General features: G+C 34.6%; 2 protein-coding genes across 2 annotated transcripts; one reads left to right on the forward strand and one right to left on the reverse strand.

Annotated features, from left to right (window-relative positions):
- Nucleotides 1–375: 375 nt before the first annotated feature.
- On the forward strand, nt 376–5,740 carry LOC103945578 (aspartic proteinase 36). The gene is made up of 10 exons (XM_009356169.3): nt 376–1,104; nt 2,843–2,972; nt 3,083–3,336; nt 3,439–3,666; nt 3,867–4,029; nt 4,166–4,239; nt 4,332–4,428; nt 4,565–4,628; nt 5,007–5,078; nt 5,238–5,740. The coding sequence occupies exons 1-10, from the start codon at nt 857–859 to the stop codon at nt 5,408–5,410; spliced, it is 1,503 nt and encodes a 500-aa protein (XP_009354444.2). The 5' UTR covers nt 376–856; the 3' UTR covers nt 5,411–5,740.
- A 2,553-nt stretch (nt 5,741–8,293) lies between these two features.
- On the reverse strand, nt 8,294–11,813 carry LOC103945579 (annexin D3). The gene is made up of 6 exons (XM_009356171.3): nt 11,439–11,813; nt 10,826–10,971; nt 9,461–9,688; nt 9,057–9,269; nt 8,866–8,955; nt 8,294–8,685 (listed from the first exon to the last, which is right to left on the reverse strand). The coding sequence occupies exons 1-6, from the start codon at nt 11,617–11,619 to the stop codon at nt 8,482–8,484; spliced, it is 1,062 nt and encodes a 353-aa protein (XP_009354446.2). The 5' UTR covers nt 11,620–11,813; the 3' UTR covers nt 8,294–8,481.
- Between the last annotated feature and the right edge of the window lie 4,632 nt (nt 11,814–16,445).

Below are 16,445 nucleotides of genomic sequence, written 5' to 3' on the forward strand. Positions count from 1 at the left end.
CACCATATCACTCAGCATCTCTCTGCCAAAATCACAAAAAACTTCCAGTGGTTGCTGTGTGGTTCCAGCCATGTACTTGTCTTTTACCAAAGAAAGTTAAACTTACAACAGGCTTCATATATGATGGATGCCTGAAGGGTAAGGAGTAATGTCTTAGGCTATGAATTTTGAATTTTGGGTAACTAAAATCAGTTCATCCTTCTAATTATGTCTTTTGCTGTGATCCAATAGAAGAACACGATTAATAAAAAAAATAAAAAATAAAAAGTCAAAGCACACCTATTTTCGTAACTACTCTATTTTTGTCATGCCAAAGGCAAATTGAATATTAGTTGAAATTGAATTTTCCATTTGGACAATTACGACACAGTAGTTTAAGCTTTTCGATTACTATGGCGTTGTGCGGCCGGCGGAAGAAAAGCGGGGTAGACGGCAAGAGAGAAGACTCGTGGTGTGGGATAGAGTAGGGTGCTAAGGTGCAGAAACGTGTATTCTGTTCTAATCTAACGTGGATTAATTTAGTTCAATAGATTAATTAAATGGTCAAAATTAGCCTAAATGCGTATAGATGTTAGGTTAAAGGAGAGACTCGGGACCGGTGGAGGTCGTCCCAGCTGAAACGCTGGTGGCAAGAAGAAGAAGAAAAAAAGGAAGTTGAAACCAAATTAAAGCATTAAATTTATTTATGATATGAAATAAAATATAAAAGCTAACGTCATTCCTGTTTTGAAAATTCTATTACCCTGTTGTTATATATTCACCCTTTGAGGGGCAGAGAGAGGAGAAGAGAAGAGGGAGAGAGAAATAAAGTGAGAGACACGGAGAGAGAGAGAGAGAGAGAGAGAGAGAGAGAGAGATGGCGGCAGTTTTGCTGGGAAAGCTTCTGATTGCCGTCGTGCTACTGATGCCGCATGCGGTGGTTCTGTGCAGTTTTCCCGCCACTCTAACTCTGGAGAGAGCTTTTCCAACAAATCACAAAGTGGAACTGAGTCAACTCAGAGCTCGTGATCGAGTCAGGCATGGAAGGATGTTGCAGCAGTCGCCAAGTCCAAGCGGTGTCATCAGTTTCCCCGTTGGAGGAACCTTCAATCCATACCTAGTCGGGTAAATATAATTTCTTGCAAATTCAGTAATTAATTAATAGAAAACTAGATTTTAATCCTTCAATAAGATAAAGTTTAGAAAAAATGTCTTATACAGAATTAAAATTTGATTTTAGTCCCTAGACTCTATTTAATGTCAGTTTATGTATTTAATGTTTTTTTATTTATTTATAATTTTATGATGTTCATAAATAAAATTTGAAGATTATATTATAAATTTTTCAATTCTCATTATGATAAGTATCTTATATAAGAAAATATTTTCGTACATATTTTTCGGTACACTTATATTTTTGTATATTATCTTATGCGCCACTAATTCATTGTAATATATTTGGGTACGAACATTTTGGTACACTAGTTTAATATAATATATTTAGGTACAAACATTTTGGTATACTAGTTTAGTATAATATATTTAGATACGGACATTTTGGTACACTAGTTTAATATCATATATTTAGGTACGGAATTTTTGGTACACTTATGTTTTTGCATATTTTCTTATGTGCCACTAATTCACTACAATGTATTTAGGTATCATAATATATTTAGGTACAAATATTTCGGTACACTAATTTAGTAAAATATATTATGATACAGACGTTTAGGTACACGAATTAGAAGAAGTTAAATAAAATTAATGAATTAACATATGTATAATAATAAATTTAAAATTTAATGTAATAACAAAGATACCTACTAAATATTTAAACAAAAATATAATATGAATTTGAATTAAGTACATATTGAAAGACTAAAATCATTATCCAATCTAACACCAGGTTTTTATTAAATTTTAATCTTCTTCAAGGATTAAAGTTCAAAAACCCCATTAATTAATGATTTAACTCTTGTTATTCCTCTCTGTATCGTTGATTTTTTTTCTTCTTGTAAATGTTGCAAAACATGTTTAGTTAGTCCACACGTCCTCTGTCATGATAAATACTGGAAAATATAACAACTATATGTGCTTATGAATCATGACGTAATTAATATATCATGATATTCTAGAAAAAGAGCGTTCTAATTCATTTGATTCACGTCTTAATATTTTATTAGCGTTGACTCAGACCCAATAATCATTGAATTAATGCAAATACTTCTTTGAGTTACAGATATATATATATATATATATATATATGTTTTTGTTTTGTTAATTACATTTCTTTTTGTTTTTTCTTCTGCTGTACTCATATTGGTTTTGAAGTAAAGATAGGGTTAGATTAGTTGGTTATAAAGTCACGATAAAGGGACGCAATCACATTATCTAATCCACATCATTACTTGGAAACAAGAGGGCAAACTTTTTCTTTTTCTGTCTGTTTTTTTTGTTTTGGGTTCCTTCAATTGTTTGTGGAATGACATGGGTTTGATATGGTGCTTAAGGGACTGTATTTTAAGGAGGTCCTTTTGTAGTACTTACTCGGAATTTCACTTTCATCCTCGTACTTTTTGTTGTTGCATTTTTGTTCTTGTAGTTTCATTAATTCCGTCACAACCATTAGTTCAAGTTGGAATCTTAATTTGTTCCATTGATCAAAACAAAGAAAACCAAACAAGCTCATCAATATGTAACATACAGTTTATGTATTGATTCACAACACATAACAGTTGTGTAGTATCAGAATCATTAAGTGATTGATTTTACACATAATTGTCTTATTTTGATAAATTATCGTACTTCTTATATTGATTATAATATCCTTAATTTCTTCGGACTTATTACTTGATCGTAGGCTTTATTTTACAAGCGTGAAATTGGGTACACCTGCAACGGAGTACTATGTGCAGATTGATACCGGAAGTGATGTTTTGTGGGTTGGCTGCACTTCCTGCAGTGGCTGCCCACAATCGACTGGACTCAAAGTAAACTCATCACCTCTCTTAATCCTTCTCATCCTTCCTCTCCGAATTCAAATCTGTCAAGTTTTCGGAACATAGAAATAACATACTGCTGAACATTTTTCTTCATACAGATCCAGCTGAAAGATTTTGATCCTAGTAGCTCCTCAACAGCCTCGTTGGTCTCTTGTTCAGATAAACTGTGTAACCTTGGACAGCAGACTCAAGATTCTCTCTGTGATGCACAAAATAAACAGTGTACTTACAATTTCGAGTACGGAGATGGCAGTGGCGCATCAGGCTACTATGTATCAGACTTGTTGCTTCTTGACAGAGCCGGCGGTGATCAGTCTGGTACCTCAAACTCTTCAGCTAACATTGTCTTTGGGTAAGTTATATGATGTACTTTGCACTATAAGTAAGCACAACGGTCGTATACTCTGTCCATATTTTGATTGAACATGGTCTCAAATGGTGTATTATGAAACAGTTGTAGCACCTCAGCAACAGGGGTCTTGCAGAAAACAGCTTCAGCAGTTGATGGGATTTTTGGATTTGGGCAGCAGGAACTTTCCGTCATCTCCCAGCTGTCTTCACAGGGATTGGCACCAAAAGTATTTTCTCACTGCTTTAGAGGAGATGACACCGGTGGAGGGATTTTGGTTCTTGGCGAGATCACGGAACCAAACATAGTTTATAGCCCACTTGTCCAGAATCAGTATGTGCAACAGTACAAGTAATATCTAAATTTCGTAACATATCATAAGCTCGACTTTGACAAGTGAACAGCAGTAAAATTTCACTTAAGTTTACATGCATCATAAAAGATATTTTTAGTGATACATGAGGATTTTGAATCACATAACCCTTGGATGAGTAAGTTTAACTATATCTAATTGTTCATGTCCGAAATTTCAGGGCTCACTATAACTTAAATCTGAAGAACATTGCTGTTAATGGCCAAAAACTTGACATTGATTCATCAGTGTTTGCAACATCGAACACCCAAGGAACCATAGTTGACTCCGGGACAACTTTGGCATACCTTGCAGAAAATGCCTATGATCCTCTCGTCAACGCTGTAATATTTCTTGTTAAAAAATTTGCTTTTCAATTGATCTATTTTGTGTACCGGTGATTTGTTCTCTCTTCGTACTTTCAAACTTAATTCAACCTGGATTACTGTTTGAATAACGTGTTATTTCGTTGCTTTGCAGATAACAAGCGCTGTTTCACAATCCGTGACCCCTGTCACCTCTCAGGGAGATCAGTGCTACATAGTCACTTCCAGGTTCACATTTTCAATATTTTTGCACTATTCGTCATTGAGCGTTGCTATTTCATTCGAACTGTAATTCTTAAAGTGTGCATAACTCCGTTCAGCATCTCTACTGCATTTCCTCAAGTTAGCTTGAACTTTGATGGCAATGCATCCATGATTCTAAGACCCGAGGACTACCTTTTACAGCAGAACTCTATGGTGAGTATCTTTTTGTGTAGTTTTTATTTACTTCTGAGTGGTTTTTTTTTTTTTTGTTATATGACTCTGTCTACTCCTTACGCTGCATCTTGAACTGAAACCAAAGATTTCATCTTCTTTTTTTTCCCGGCTACAGAATGGTGCTGAAGTATGGTGCATCGGCATCGCGAAAAATCAGGGTCAACAAACTGTATTAGGAGGTATGAAAAATGAATGCAACTTTTATTCAAGTTTGTTGCAACACCATTCACTAACAGCCTGAAGTTTTAAATCTTGATGAGCAGTCATTCATCAGATCGCTTGTGCAAATCCAATGGCTAACGCTATCAGCTCAAAAGTTTTCAACCCTTCCCATTGTGTTTGTTCTGTATGACAAATTTAACGAATTGGATAAATATAAACTAGCAGATTAGGTTCTAGTTTATACGTACTCTCTTTCATATAAGTAAATTTTGCTTTTGTGACTGGAAATCTGCTTGTTAATTCATCACATCTGCTATAGCTTATTCATTCATATAAATGTGTCCAAATTTTTCCTTTCATTAAGATAACAGTAATATTTTCATCTTTTCCGACAGACCTCGTCTTAAAAGACAAGATCATTGTGTATGATTTGGCGAATCAACGGATTGGTTGGGCTCAATATAACTGTAAGTTCGGATATTACTCTTATATCTTACTCCAAGTGTTCAGCACTCATTTCATCCACCATATGAAAATCATATTCCGAAAGTACGGGCAAAAAAGCACCAGAAAATACTAGCGGTGTTTTCATTTGTAAATGTATGAACTATGAATATTTCTCTCAGGTTCACAGTCAGTCAGCGTTTCTACGAATACAAGTACCGGAACTGCATCTGTTAATCCAGGGTCGATAGGCCTTAGTGGTTCAGTGCGCAACGGCCCCTTCAAGCTGATAACAACAAGCATGATGATTTTCCTTGTTCTCACGTCAATCACTCACATTGCCCCATCGCTGTAGCACTGGATATAGACCCTGTTTGGCACGCGTGCGATTGGATTATTGTACACCTTAGGGCGACAGATCTGGGGTTACCATTCTTGGTTTGATACTTGTGACGATTGTGCAGTTTCTCATGAGTTAACATGGTAGCATTCAGCGAGACCACTCACTTTTACAGAAGTCATGTCAGCTATTCTTTTCTCTATTTTTGGTTTTGGTTAGGTTTATTATTTCAACAGGCACACAGTACAACTTTCATTATATTGATTGACACCATTGTAAATGACATTCATAAACTTACGCATTTCATACAAATATAGCAGTGGATTTTTGCTTCGTGGTACAGAATTTCGCTTTGAGGTTGCCAGCCCTCTGTTGAATTTCATTTATGTGAAAACCAGTATAACAAATTGGAATAAATAGATTAGTCATTTAACAACATTGACATTATCTTTCATGCCTAGGGTATCAATCAACAGTAAGTCCTAGTTGATGAACAGATATTCCATCTCAACTCAAATTCAAAATCAGCAGCATCTCAGCCGCTGCAACTGGAAACACAAACAGAAGCGGCTCATCCCTCTTTAATTTCTATCTTGGTATCATCCATTTCTGTCCTACTACAAACATCTCTTCACTCATCATGGACTTAGCCACTACCGCTGCCAACCCAATCCCTCACCTTAATGTTGCGTACTTTCTCACGATTAAATTAGACCGCATTAAGTACCCCTGGTGGCGTGCACAATTTATTCCCCTTCTCCTTTGTGGATGGGATGTCGGTCTGTCCTGCACCTTTGTTTCCGATGCTAAGGGAAGGTTAACTGACGAAATTAACCCTCTCTACGAAGCATGGATACAGCAAGATCAATTGGAACAGTCCTGTTTAACGAGTTCCTTAACTCCCAATGTTCTGTCTGTCATTGTGAACAAAACCTGTGCACCAGATGCATGGAAGACGCTGCAAGAATGGTATGCATCCTCATCGCATAACCGTGTCGTCCAGCTCCCTGGCAAGCTAATGAACATGCGATGTCGTGACCTCTCAATCACCGACTTCTTGGATAAAAATCAACTCCTTGGCTGATCAACTGGCACTCTGGTTCTCCCATACCAGATGAAGACCTTGTGGCCACCATTATGAATAATGTGGGGCCTCTGTATGAGAACACCGTGGCCTCCATCCAGGCTCGGGAATCTCCTATATTGTATACTGCCCTTGAAGCTCTCCTACTCATCCGCTCTTGTTTTAGTTGGCCGAGGGAGTGGGCCTGCACCTGCCATGTCAGCAGTTAACAGAGGAGAAAGATGCCATTGTTACTTCAGGTGTGCCATTGTTGGCTTATACGAACAGAAAAATTGAACTACGTTATCAGTTTCAGTGAAAGCTTGCACCACAGGTAAACCGAGCTTCTTATCTACAGAATTTGCCATTGATGGGTTATAATCCATGCTAAATCCCTCTTATACCAGGCTTGTAAAGGGGCTTCAAATATTTTGTTTTATATATTGCCAAGTAATAACCACAAGCTGCTCAAATCCTATTAAGTTTGCAGCTTTTACATTTCAAGCCAATGGAAATGAAGGTTCTTCAATTCTCTTTCCTCTCTGGGATAAGGTAGGGTTTCTCTTCCTTCTTGATTGATTCATATTATCGTAATCTGACAATCTTATTTCTTAATGAAAAAAAAAAAAAAAAAAGAAAGAAGGAAGGAAAATCCTTGTAGCGCCAAACCCTGTGCAAATAATGAGGATCAACCACATGAAATTGTGAAATGATGAAATACTGGACGCCGCTTGGTTTCGGTGAAGATTTCCTCAGTGTATAGAACTCTTTGGCTTGCTAATTTGTGTTCAAGGGCTTCGTAACATACTAATTTCTACCAAAAAATTACAACTTTCAACCAGAAAACAGGACTCAATATTCTACTTGATATTTAGGGTCTTAATGTGTCAACTCCCCCGACCACTCCAATGAACAGCTTCCTCTTGAATTGTTATGCAACTTGTTAAAAAAAGTACACAATTTACATCGGGATATCTTCTTTTTGTAGGCTGCAGAAATTTGAAGCGTTGCTGATGATATTGCAACCAAAAGTTCTTTTGGTACTTGCATCTCTTTATGTATTGTTGATTTTCATTTTCTTGATATATGAGATTTCATTCTTTAATTAGTCCTCTGTTAATTTTCTGCTCAAGTACGTACCTGAAGAGTTGAATCCGGATAGCTCTTCAATAACAAATTCCTTTCACTACCATGTTAATGAAGCATTCTGCGTATACCAAGCTTGAAGGACAGTCCAGAACTAGATATCGCTACAGACTTGGCTACCCAAGTCAAATGGAGGAATTTCAAGCAGGGCAATATTAAAGTGACAAGGTTAAACGGGGAGTTCTTCGTAGATCATGGCAGACAGCGAAGAGTCCTCAGAGTAGACCGCTGGTACGTTGGGGTTCACCCAATTTGGGAAAGCTTTTGATAGTGTTATCAACCAGAGACATCAAGGCAACGGTTGGAGAAGCACCAAATGGTTCTGAATCAGAAAGTGCTTCTCTAGTACATGTCCACCATCCAAACCAAGCTCTTGTTTCAGTGACACAATCACTGTCATTAGTACCGCTGATGAAGGTTTAGCCTCCATTTTTGAAGCGATAGGTAGTGTTCTAGATGGCATTCAAATGAAGCGAATATCACTTTGTTTCGTACAATTCTTATATTAGATTTTTGTGCATAATGTGTAACATGTTCGGTAGATTTTGTGAATAATGTGTAAAATGCTCTGTAGACAGGCACTCGCTTATGCTCATTTTGATTCCGTATTCTCTGTATTCTCTCTAGAGTAAAAATTTGCTTTAGTTTCCAAAATAATCACTTGGTAGAAAAGAAGACCAACAATTTAGTTACTTAAGCAAAAGCAGTTTTCCTTTGACAATGAAAGCGAAACAAATCTTCGAATTATTTACAAACGGTCAATAGAGTTGAAAATAAGCCACAAGTTTCGGTACTCTAACACAACCATAACAGTTTTATTATAAAATCAATCGAGGTCTAAACAGAAGCGAGATAGGTGCTTCTTGGTAGAATGAACTTAAAGTCTTTCTCCAATTAAGGTCAACAAGAAGTTTTTGTAGTCTCCTGATGTGTCACCTATAATGTCATCGACAAGGCTGGTTTTTGACATTTTTGAATACTCCTCTCTGATTTTGATCATGTCGATCTCAGCCCGGGTGACAATGGCTCTATTCAGAGAATCTTCATCCGTCCCAAGTCCGACAATGGAATCTTTGATGACCTGGTTGTGGTTCATTCAAGAATGGAAGGGTAATTTAAAAAAAATTCCCGTGCGATGGAGGTTAAAACTGATATTAATACTTCGATAATCCAACCTAACACATTCATCAGTATTGGAGTCTAATTAACCAAAAACAATAATTCTTCATATAAGTACTTTGTGCAGAGGCAATGAACTAACCTCTGCAAAGTATTTTGCAGGTGATGCTATGCACCAATATACCGCTATCAAGAGAGATTCCAATTCTCCATTGCCACAACTCTTAATGTCCTGTCAAGAAAAGTGCCAAGTTCTGAACGGAAGAACAAGGGATTGAAAAGAACGCAAGTATTCTGACTAGTGAAGGGTGCAGAAGTAGAGGTGATAAATACCTGGTCAATGGAATGTCCATACTTTTCTTTGTAGCACTCAAATGTTGCTCTGAGCTGAAAGAAGTTCCTTGTGCTGAGTATCCAAACAACATGATCGTGATCATATTGCTTTGTTTCAATGGCTTCGTGTAACCTAGATGCCTCTGAATCGGCAATGCCTGTATCCACCAGCTGTTTGTCGTACCTGTAGGAGGTCACTAAACCAACGAGAAGCTGTGCCAACCGGCATGATGAGTCAATAGGATGCAATGTAAGAGTGGAACATAAGACGATTAATTTGGGAATCTTCACCGATTTTTAGGATATTTCCAGACGAACTGTTAGTAGTTGCCAAGCATCATAATGACGACTATTTACCAAAAATTTGAATCTGCTGTTCTTGAGAGAGGTAAATATGATTTTACCTTTCTGGTTGGGAGGGAAATGGTTGAGGCAATGTCCTCCTCAAGTGAACAATCAAACAGTGAACTGTAGACCTGCCTCACTGCCATCAAGTGGCTCGGCGAAGATGCGCAAGCTATCTCAACCAACACTTTCAGGTGTTTTACAACTTTCTTCTTCTTCGTCAGTACAACTCTCGCCAACTTAGCATCCCTTTCGGGAGGATCACATGTCCACAAAATTACCGCATCCTGTTACGCATCATTACTTGAATTGTTACGAATAAACCAAATTAATCGTCTCTTTCCCCCTCCAAACTCATTTTTTCTAGCCTCTAGCCCATCATAAAATATTTATTCGAATAAAACCCAATGATTAGGATCCAACTAAGCAACTTACCAAATTAAGTTTGTATGTCCGTTTTTATATTTTTTGGATCCCTAATATACCCCTTCTAAGCTAGTATGGAAAGTTCTTGTAATTTTGTTTTAATTGATCACGTGCATTGAATTTGGCAAGGCCTTGTAGCCATGAAATATGGGTCTAGATAGAGGAATTAATTTGGAATTTTTTTTTTAATTTCTACAATAAGGTTCAATTTGAATATACCTAATTTAGTGTTTATTTTCAAGAATATCTATTGTTTAATTTTATGAAAATAATTTACCTACTATGAAAATTAATTTTATGAAAACAATATCAATTGTTTAATTTCATACCTACAGTATAATTACATGAAAATAGTTTACTTACTATGAAAATTAATTTTTTTGAAAACAATATCTATTTTTTAATTTTATGAAATAATTTACCTACTGTATAAGTACATGAAAAAATTTACCTACTATGAAAATTAAATTTTTGAAAACAATATCTATTATTGTTTGATTTTATGAAAAGAATTTACCTATTGTATAATTACATGAAAATTAATGTGCCTACTTTTTAAATTTGTGACAAAATTAATTTACCTACTTCTTTTTATGGTATTAGTATACATAAATGTAGAATATATGTCCGTATATATTTGATCTAATTAGATTTTGGATTGGAGGAGTTCACACAATATAAAAAATATACTAAACAAATTAAATGTCTAGCAAAAAGAAATGTACAAGAGATTTGGTGGCATGATTTTGTAAATAAACACAAATTTATGGACATCTTTTATCTAACATGACATCATCTTTAAAATTTGGTTTTTATTTAGAAGTTATAATATATATGGGTTTTTGTCTAGAGTTTAAGAGTTGCAAGGGTTTAAATCTAAAGAACCGTAAAAATAATAACAACATGACATTCTTATGAAGGATTAAATCTGCGACTCGATGAATTCAGGTACTAGTTTTAAGACCGAAATTTGATGCATAAAGGGTTGGAGAAATTACTCTGAAATCTCCCGAAAGTTCAGATTGGAGATCATCGATGAGGGATTTATTGTAAAGCTGTTGGTAGGTGTTTTTTATTTCCCTCCTTTGGCTTGCATTCCTGTGTCCTAATATCCATATCACAGCATCCTCATCCGTTCCAAATCCTATATCCATTTACAATAAAAATTAATAAAATCAATTTTATATAAAATAATCATATTCTTTTGCATCAAGAAAAAATAAAATTAGAGATAAGAGAAGATGGTGACATGCATAATAAAGCCACAAATGTTTCATCCAATTAAAAACCATGAAGAAATCAAAACTCCTTCCATTCAAATTTCAGAAAGAGAATCAGAAATCTCATCGTAACCCAACAAAGTTGGCGAACCAAGATTGAATAAAATTTTCTTTTCTTTGACAAAGCGATATTCTAATCTAATTCAGCCTAAAGTTTATCGACGGGAATTCAAAGTGCAGAATGAGCCAACACACTATTCTAGCCCACTTCGCTAACCTTGTTCAGCCATTGAATAAAACATTCAAAGACAGACGCAGAACCATTCATCGAAACCATCATAAATACTACTTGAATCATGTGTAAAAGTGAGTGAGTGAGTGAGAAGAAGACCATCAAAGGCTTTTTTGAGTCTCTGACAGTCTTGGTCGGGAGGAGGAACAGTTTCTGGTATTTTGAGACTGCCCATTGATCCGCTCAGCAGCTTGTAATCTTTCTCTGAAGCTGAGCTTCCAGTCGAAGCGTTTTGTTTGGGAAGTGACGAGGTACGCTTTTTACCAAAGAACCTCCGCATTTAGCCGTGTCCTTCTCCTTATTCAGTTTTTTTCTTGCTCTTCTTCCGCCTCAACCTTCGCTGGAAAATCAAAGATTTTGTATCATCATCTTTTCATATTCACAATTTTGCCCTTAGTTCAGACCCAGAGAAAAGTTGCCCCTAAATCTTATATATTTTGAATGTACATGACTGCCCCTGATTTGCGATGAAATACTTTGAGGCTATTTAATTCCATTCTAGTACCTGAACATTACGATTTTAAGATGGTTAACTCGTGTTTTTATTTGTAACAATTTGGTATTTGTACGTTGTGGAATTATGACAATTTTGACTTAGCCGTTTGGTTGATTTTTAGAGATTATGACCAATGATGACGTGTTATGTGTATTTTCTCTGACCGTTTAAAGTAAATATATCATTGTAAAAAAAATTAACTTCATTATATCACTTTTTTTATACTTAATATTGGTCGTCGATTCTGAATTTGACTTATTGATATTTGATATTAATCTATTAAAAATGTCATTTTTATCAAAATGAAGAGATGCAAAATCATATTTATATGTCATTAATTCTACATTTTTTGTAAATTTAAAATGGAGTTCTACTCCAACGAGAGATGTAAATTTACAATCCCATTTAATTCTCTCTCTTTGATTAGCAGGACCAGGACGCACCATTGAAAATGTAAAAAGTATGTTTACGTTAGGTTTTTATTTCCTTTTCTGACCAAAATGTTTATTTTACATCTTTTCATTGAAAAACTTTTTGGTCAACCAAAAATGCAAATACGGATTTTAAATCATTTTGCATCGTTGGACATGCCCTCAGTGAGCCTATGTATAGCATGAACTACATTGGCTAAACTTGAATTTAAAAATTTATATTGCTAACCCGCAATTTTACACAACTAAGGTAAGGAAAAAAGTAAGAGGATTGAATTTAGAGATGACAACGGATCGGTTTGGGGACAGAAATGCTACATCCATCCTCATAACCATGAAAATTCATCATATCCATAACCGCAAATTAATCATCAGGTATTATCCATAACCATACCCACCGAATAACGGATTCCCTATCGGTTAATGGTTATATCCATCTTCGTTAGTATAAAAAATATATTCGCCCAATTGACACATGATAATTTAGTAAATATTACTTTTGTTATTAAATATTTGATGTATAAAATGATTTAATTAATGGATCTTGTGGAGCATGTATATTAATGTTGGTTAATCTTTGATATCGCCCATAAATTCCGTTTAATTCTGATATATTTTGATTCATATCAAAACTATTGAACTTTGCCATAAAATGCAACTCACACAATGCAATTTTTGTATTTCCAAGTTAATAGTCGGTGAATAATCAATATATATATATATATACACACACACACACACATATATTATATAATGTCGGTGAATAATGAATATATATATATATACATATATTATATAATACTTTAATATTATATATAATTATATTATATATTATTTGGTTCGGATTTGGGTACGGATATGGATTGGGGATCCCTGTAACTATATCCAAAACCATAACCGAATAATATTCACGGTTTTTTTCCATACCCAAAATATACCCGAATTTCCATCCATCCAGACGATTATCTACAGTTATCGAGTTTAACGGTTAGAATTGTCATCTGAACTCACCCTTTGGTGCTACTGCTACAAGGTACTTTTCTTGGTTACCAAACAAGTAATGAAAATAAAATAAATAGGGCAATCCTAGCAAAGAACAAGTCCCTGCAGGTGTTTGTCCAAAATATAACTGCACCCTGTAAATTGTGCTTTTGACACTAGAGACCACAAACTTTTGTTACTTTTCTGTTCACCATGGAGATTTTTAATTCTTCAATTTGCATCCACTACAAATGCACATTCAGTCGGTTACCAAATTCTCATTTCTCCAAGCCCTTTTCGAGCGATAAACATCAATTTCAATGTCGTAATCATTCATCAATGCATATATAGATATTTTTCTGGTGCGTTATTATAACAGCTTGTTTGATAGGGATATAAAGGCCATAATAAAACACATGTCAATTTGAGTGCATTAACAACTTTCAACAAACAAGCTTGGTAAGATCCCATAATATCTGCATAAAAAAACAAGATAACCCTTTTTTTTTTATTTGACAACCAACAATGTTAATGAGTTAAATTGTTAAATATAAGAGATGAGGAAAATTGGTGAAATGTCACTCCAATAAAGTGTCATGTGTAATGACGTCTATATACTACAAGGGGCCAACACTAAGAAAGAAGACTGCTTACATAATTGATCGCCCATACATATTGTGGGAATATTTTGCAACTCTGTTTTTCAGGGCATTCTTAGACCAAAAATATCCCTTACTTTTACTTACGAAATTGAGTTTAGGTTTATAAATAATCCAACAAGATTCTCTTCGGATCCTTTTGGTAAGGATCTTAAGAATCCGTAAATCGTGTAAAATAATTTCTGACTGCATAAATAGACACGATTCACAGATTCCTAGAATCCTCACAAAGAAGATCCGACGAGAATCCGGATTCATAAATAATTTCATATTTTTACTTACTCGATCATTTGAATATGTACTTGAAAATTTTGTCAATAGCCAACCAACTTGTCGGCCATTTATTTTTAGGAAAACTAATGAAAATGGTTTGAAAACTTTGAGTTTTAACGATAATGACAAAATAAAAAGTAAAGTAAATAGTGTCAGGATTGACTCTTTAGTATAAAAATGTGGTTTTTCGTTAAAGTGAACAGTACCGCGAGCTTTTCGTTAAAATTCCCTTTATTTTTTGGGAAATGATAGTTCCTCAACATTGTAAATTCCATCTTGGGATAACACGATGTCTCATTTGAAATTGTTACCTACAATATTGTTAATAGCCTCTTAAATTGAGGAAGGTGACGGAAATAAATTAAAATTAGATTATATTAATGTGCTAGCATTCAAATGCAAAAAAATAAAAAAAAATCGTAAAGATTATCGTGATACTTTTTGTTTATCGGACAAGATTAGCACAAAATCCCTATTAAAACATATGTGAATCGTGATACTTACTAAAAGAATCACAATGATTTAAAATAATGGGAAAAGAGATAAGACAACCTGTTCCAGGTTTCAAACGATGAATCAGTGATGGCCACAATATCCCAGAAATCACATACAATAATATGAACACTTTTGTTGGAGAGTGAAGAGGAAACAGGAAATTTTAAATTTGCCTATGAGTAGGGCTGATTATTATATTATCAATTAGTTTTATGTTTGTTCCACATGCGAAGCCTAGTAGCCATACATTTTACAATATTCGATTTTTGTTATCAATATGTTTAAGTTTGGAGAATGAATCTTACATTGAAGAAACAAAAAAATAATCTTATATGTACTTTTTATATTATCAATTAATTTTAGGATAACTTTCTAATTTTTTTATTTGTTAATAATATGATCATATCTGATCGATATCTATCCCTAGCTGTACCTGCACCCTAAGATTTTGACTCTTACCTATAACTAGCAATTATGTACTTGCAATCATATAGTTTCAGTTCAACAAGCAGCAGAAAATGATGGGATTAGGCTGCCCTACAATACTAAATAATTCTTGTTTTTATTAGTTGTGCCTGCCTGCATGTGTTTCAGGTGGCACTTTACTTTAAACAAGAAAACTCCCACGAGCTTCTTCACTCGAGAGGAAGATTCTCGACTAAAATATTTTACATCAGAATTATATATGATATGGATCGCCGCTTAACTTTAATACTTTTCCCACATGAAAAATACCTCATATCCTAGTGAGTTTTATGAACCCATTGAACCAGAAGCTTTTCAAGCTCAAGTATTTATATTTTTTGGTTAGAGACCAACGTCGTGGGGCTAACGTAAGAAAAAAATTAGGAATTTCGCATGGATGGTTGAGCACTACGTGCTGCCTTAAAAGAAAAAGTAGGAAAATAGCAATTTTATAGGCATATGATATACATCTACGTATACAGCTTTGCTAAAACATAGTTCATATGCTGGAAGGCAAGGATTCGGATTTCTTCTCCGTTAAGAATTAAGATTTGATTTACTTAATTTTCTCTAATTATAAGTGTTTGTATTCATTATTTTCACAATAATAATTCACAATATAGTCTAGCGGGTTATGCAACCGTCTCGGTAAATTTATGATGTTTTTTTTTTCCCAATTAATTGAGTTATATTTATAATTTTGTAAGTCGTTTATTTTATGAACATATTTTATCTAAAATCTCTTCAAATCATTTAAAAGCACCTTTCAAACTTGCATTTAACTTCTTGATTTACTTTCATTTGGCATTGTGGATGTGACTTGTGAGGTCCATGTGCTAGATGGATTTCCCTTCTAGAGAAGGCATGTGTCATGTATTTGTTGTGTAGACGTATGTGAATTAATAGACAATATAGCATTGAGTTGTTGACCATACGCATTGCACGATATGGTCACTAACAAATTAATAGGGTCACATTTATCATGCCATGGGGTTTCAAAATGAACATTCATATCTGTGTTTAGACTTGTTGTAACAAAATAATTCATAACACCAACTGTATATAATTATATATCATATGTTATTATTCCTTTTCATTCAACTACACAACAAACTTTCAATGAAAAACTTGTACCAAAATTTTTCAATAAAGATGCCATATCTATATAGTGCGTGAAGGAAAATGAAATAGGTGGTGAGCATAGTAACACTCTAACATTATTGAATGTATTTAGGTTTTACCTTAAGGTTAATTACCCAATGAGGCAGTTTGACATGGAATTTGACATGGAAGTCTTTGTAGATAG

The sequence above is a fragment of a genome, unplaced genomic scaffold (genome assembly GCF_019419815.1).
Source record: "Pyrus x bretschneideri cultivar Hongxiangsu unplaced genomic scaffold, Pyrus_bretschneideri_v1 Contig52, whole genome shotgun sequence".
NCBI classification, from domain to species: domain Eukaryota; kingdom Viridiplantae; phylum Streptophyta; class Magnoliopsida; order Rosales; family Rosaceae; genus Pyrus; species Pyrus x bretschneideri.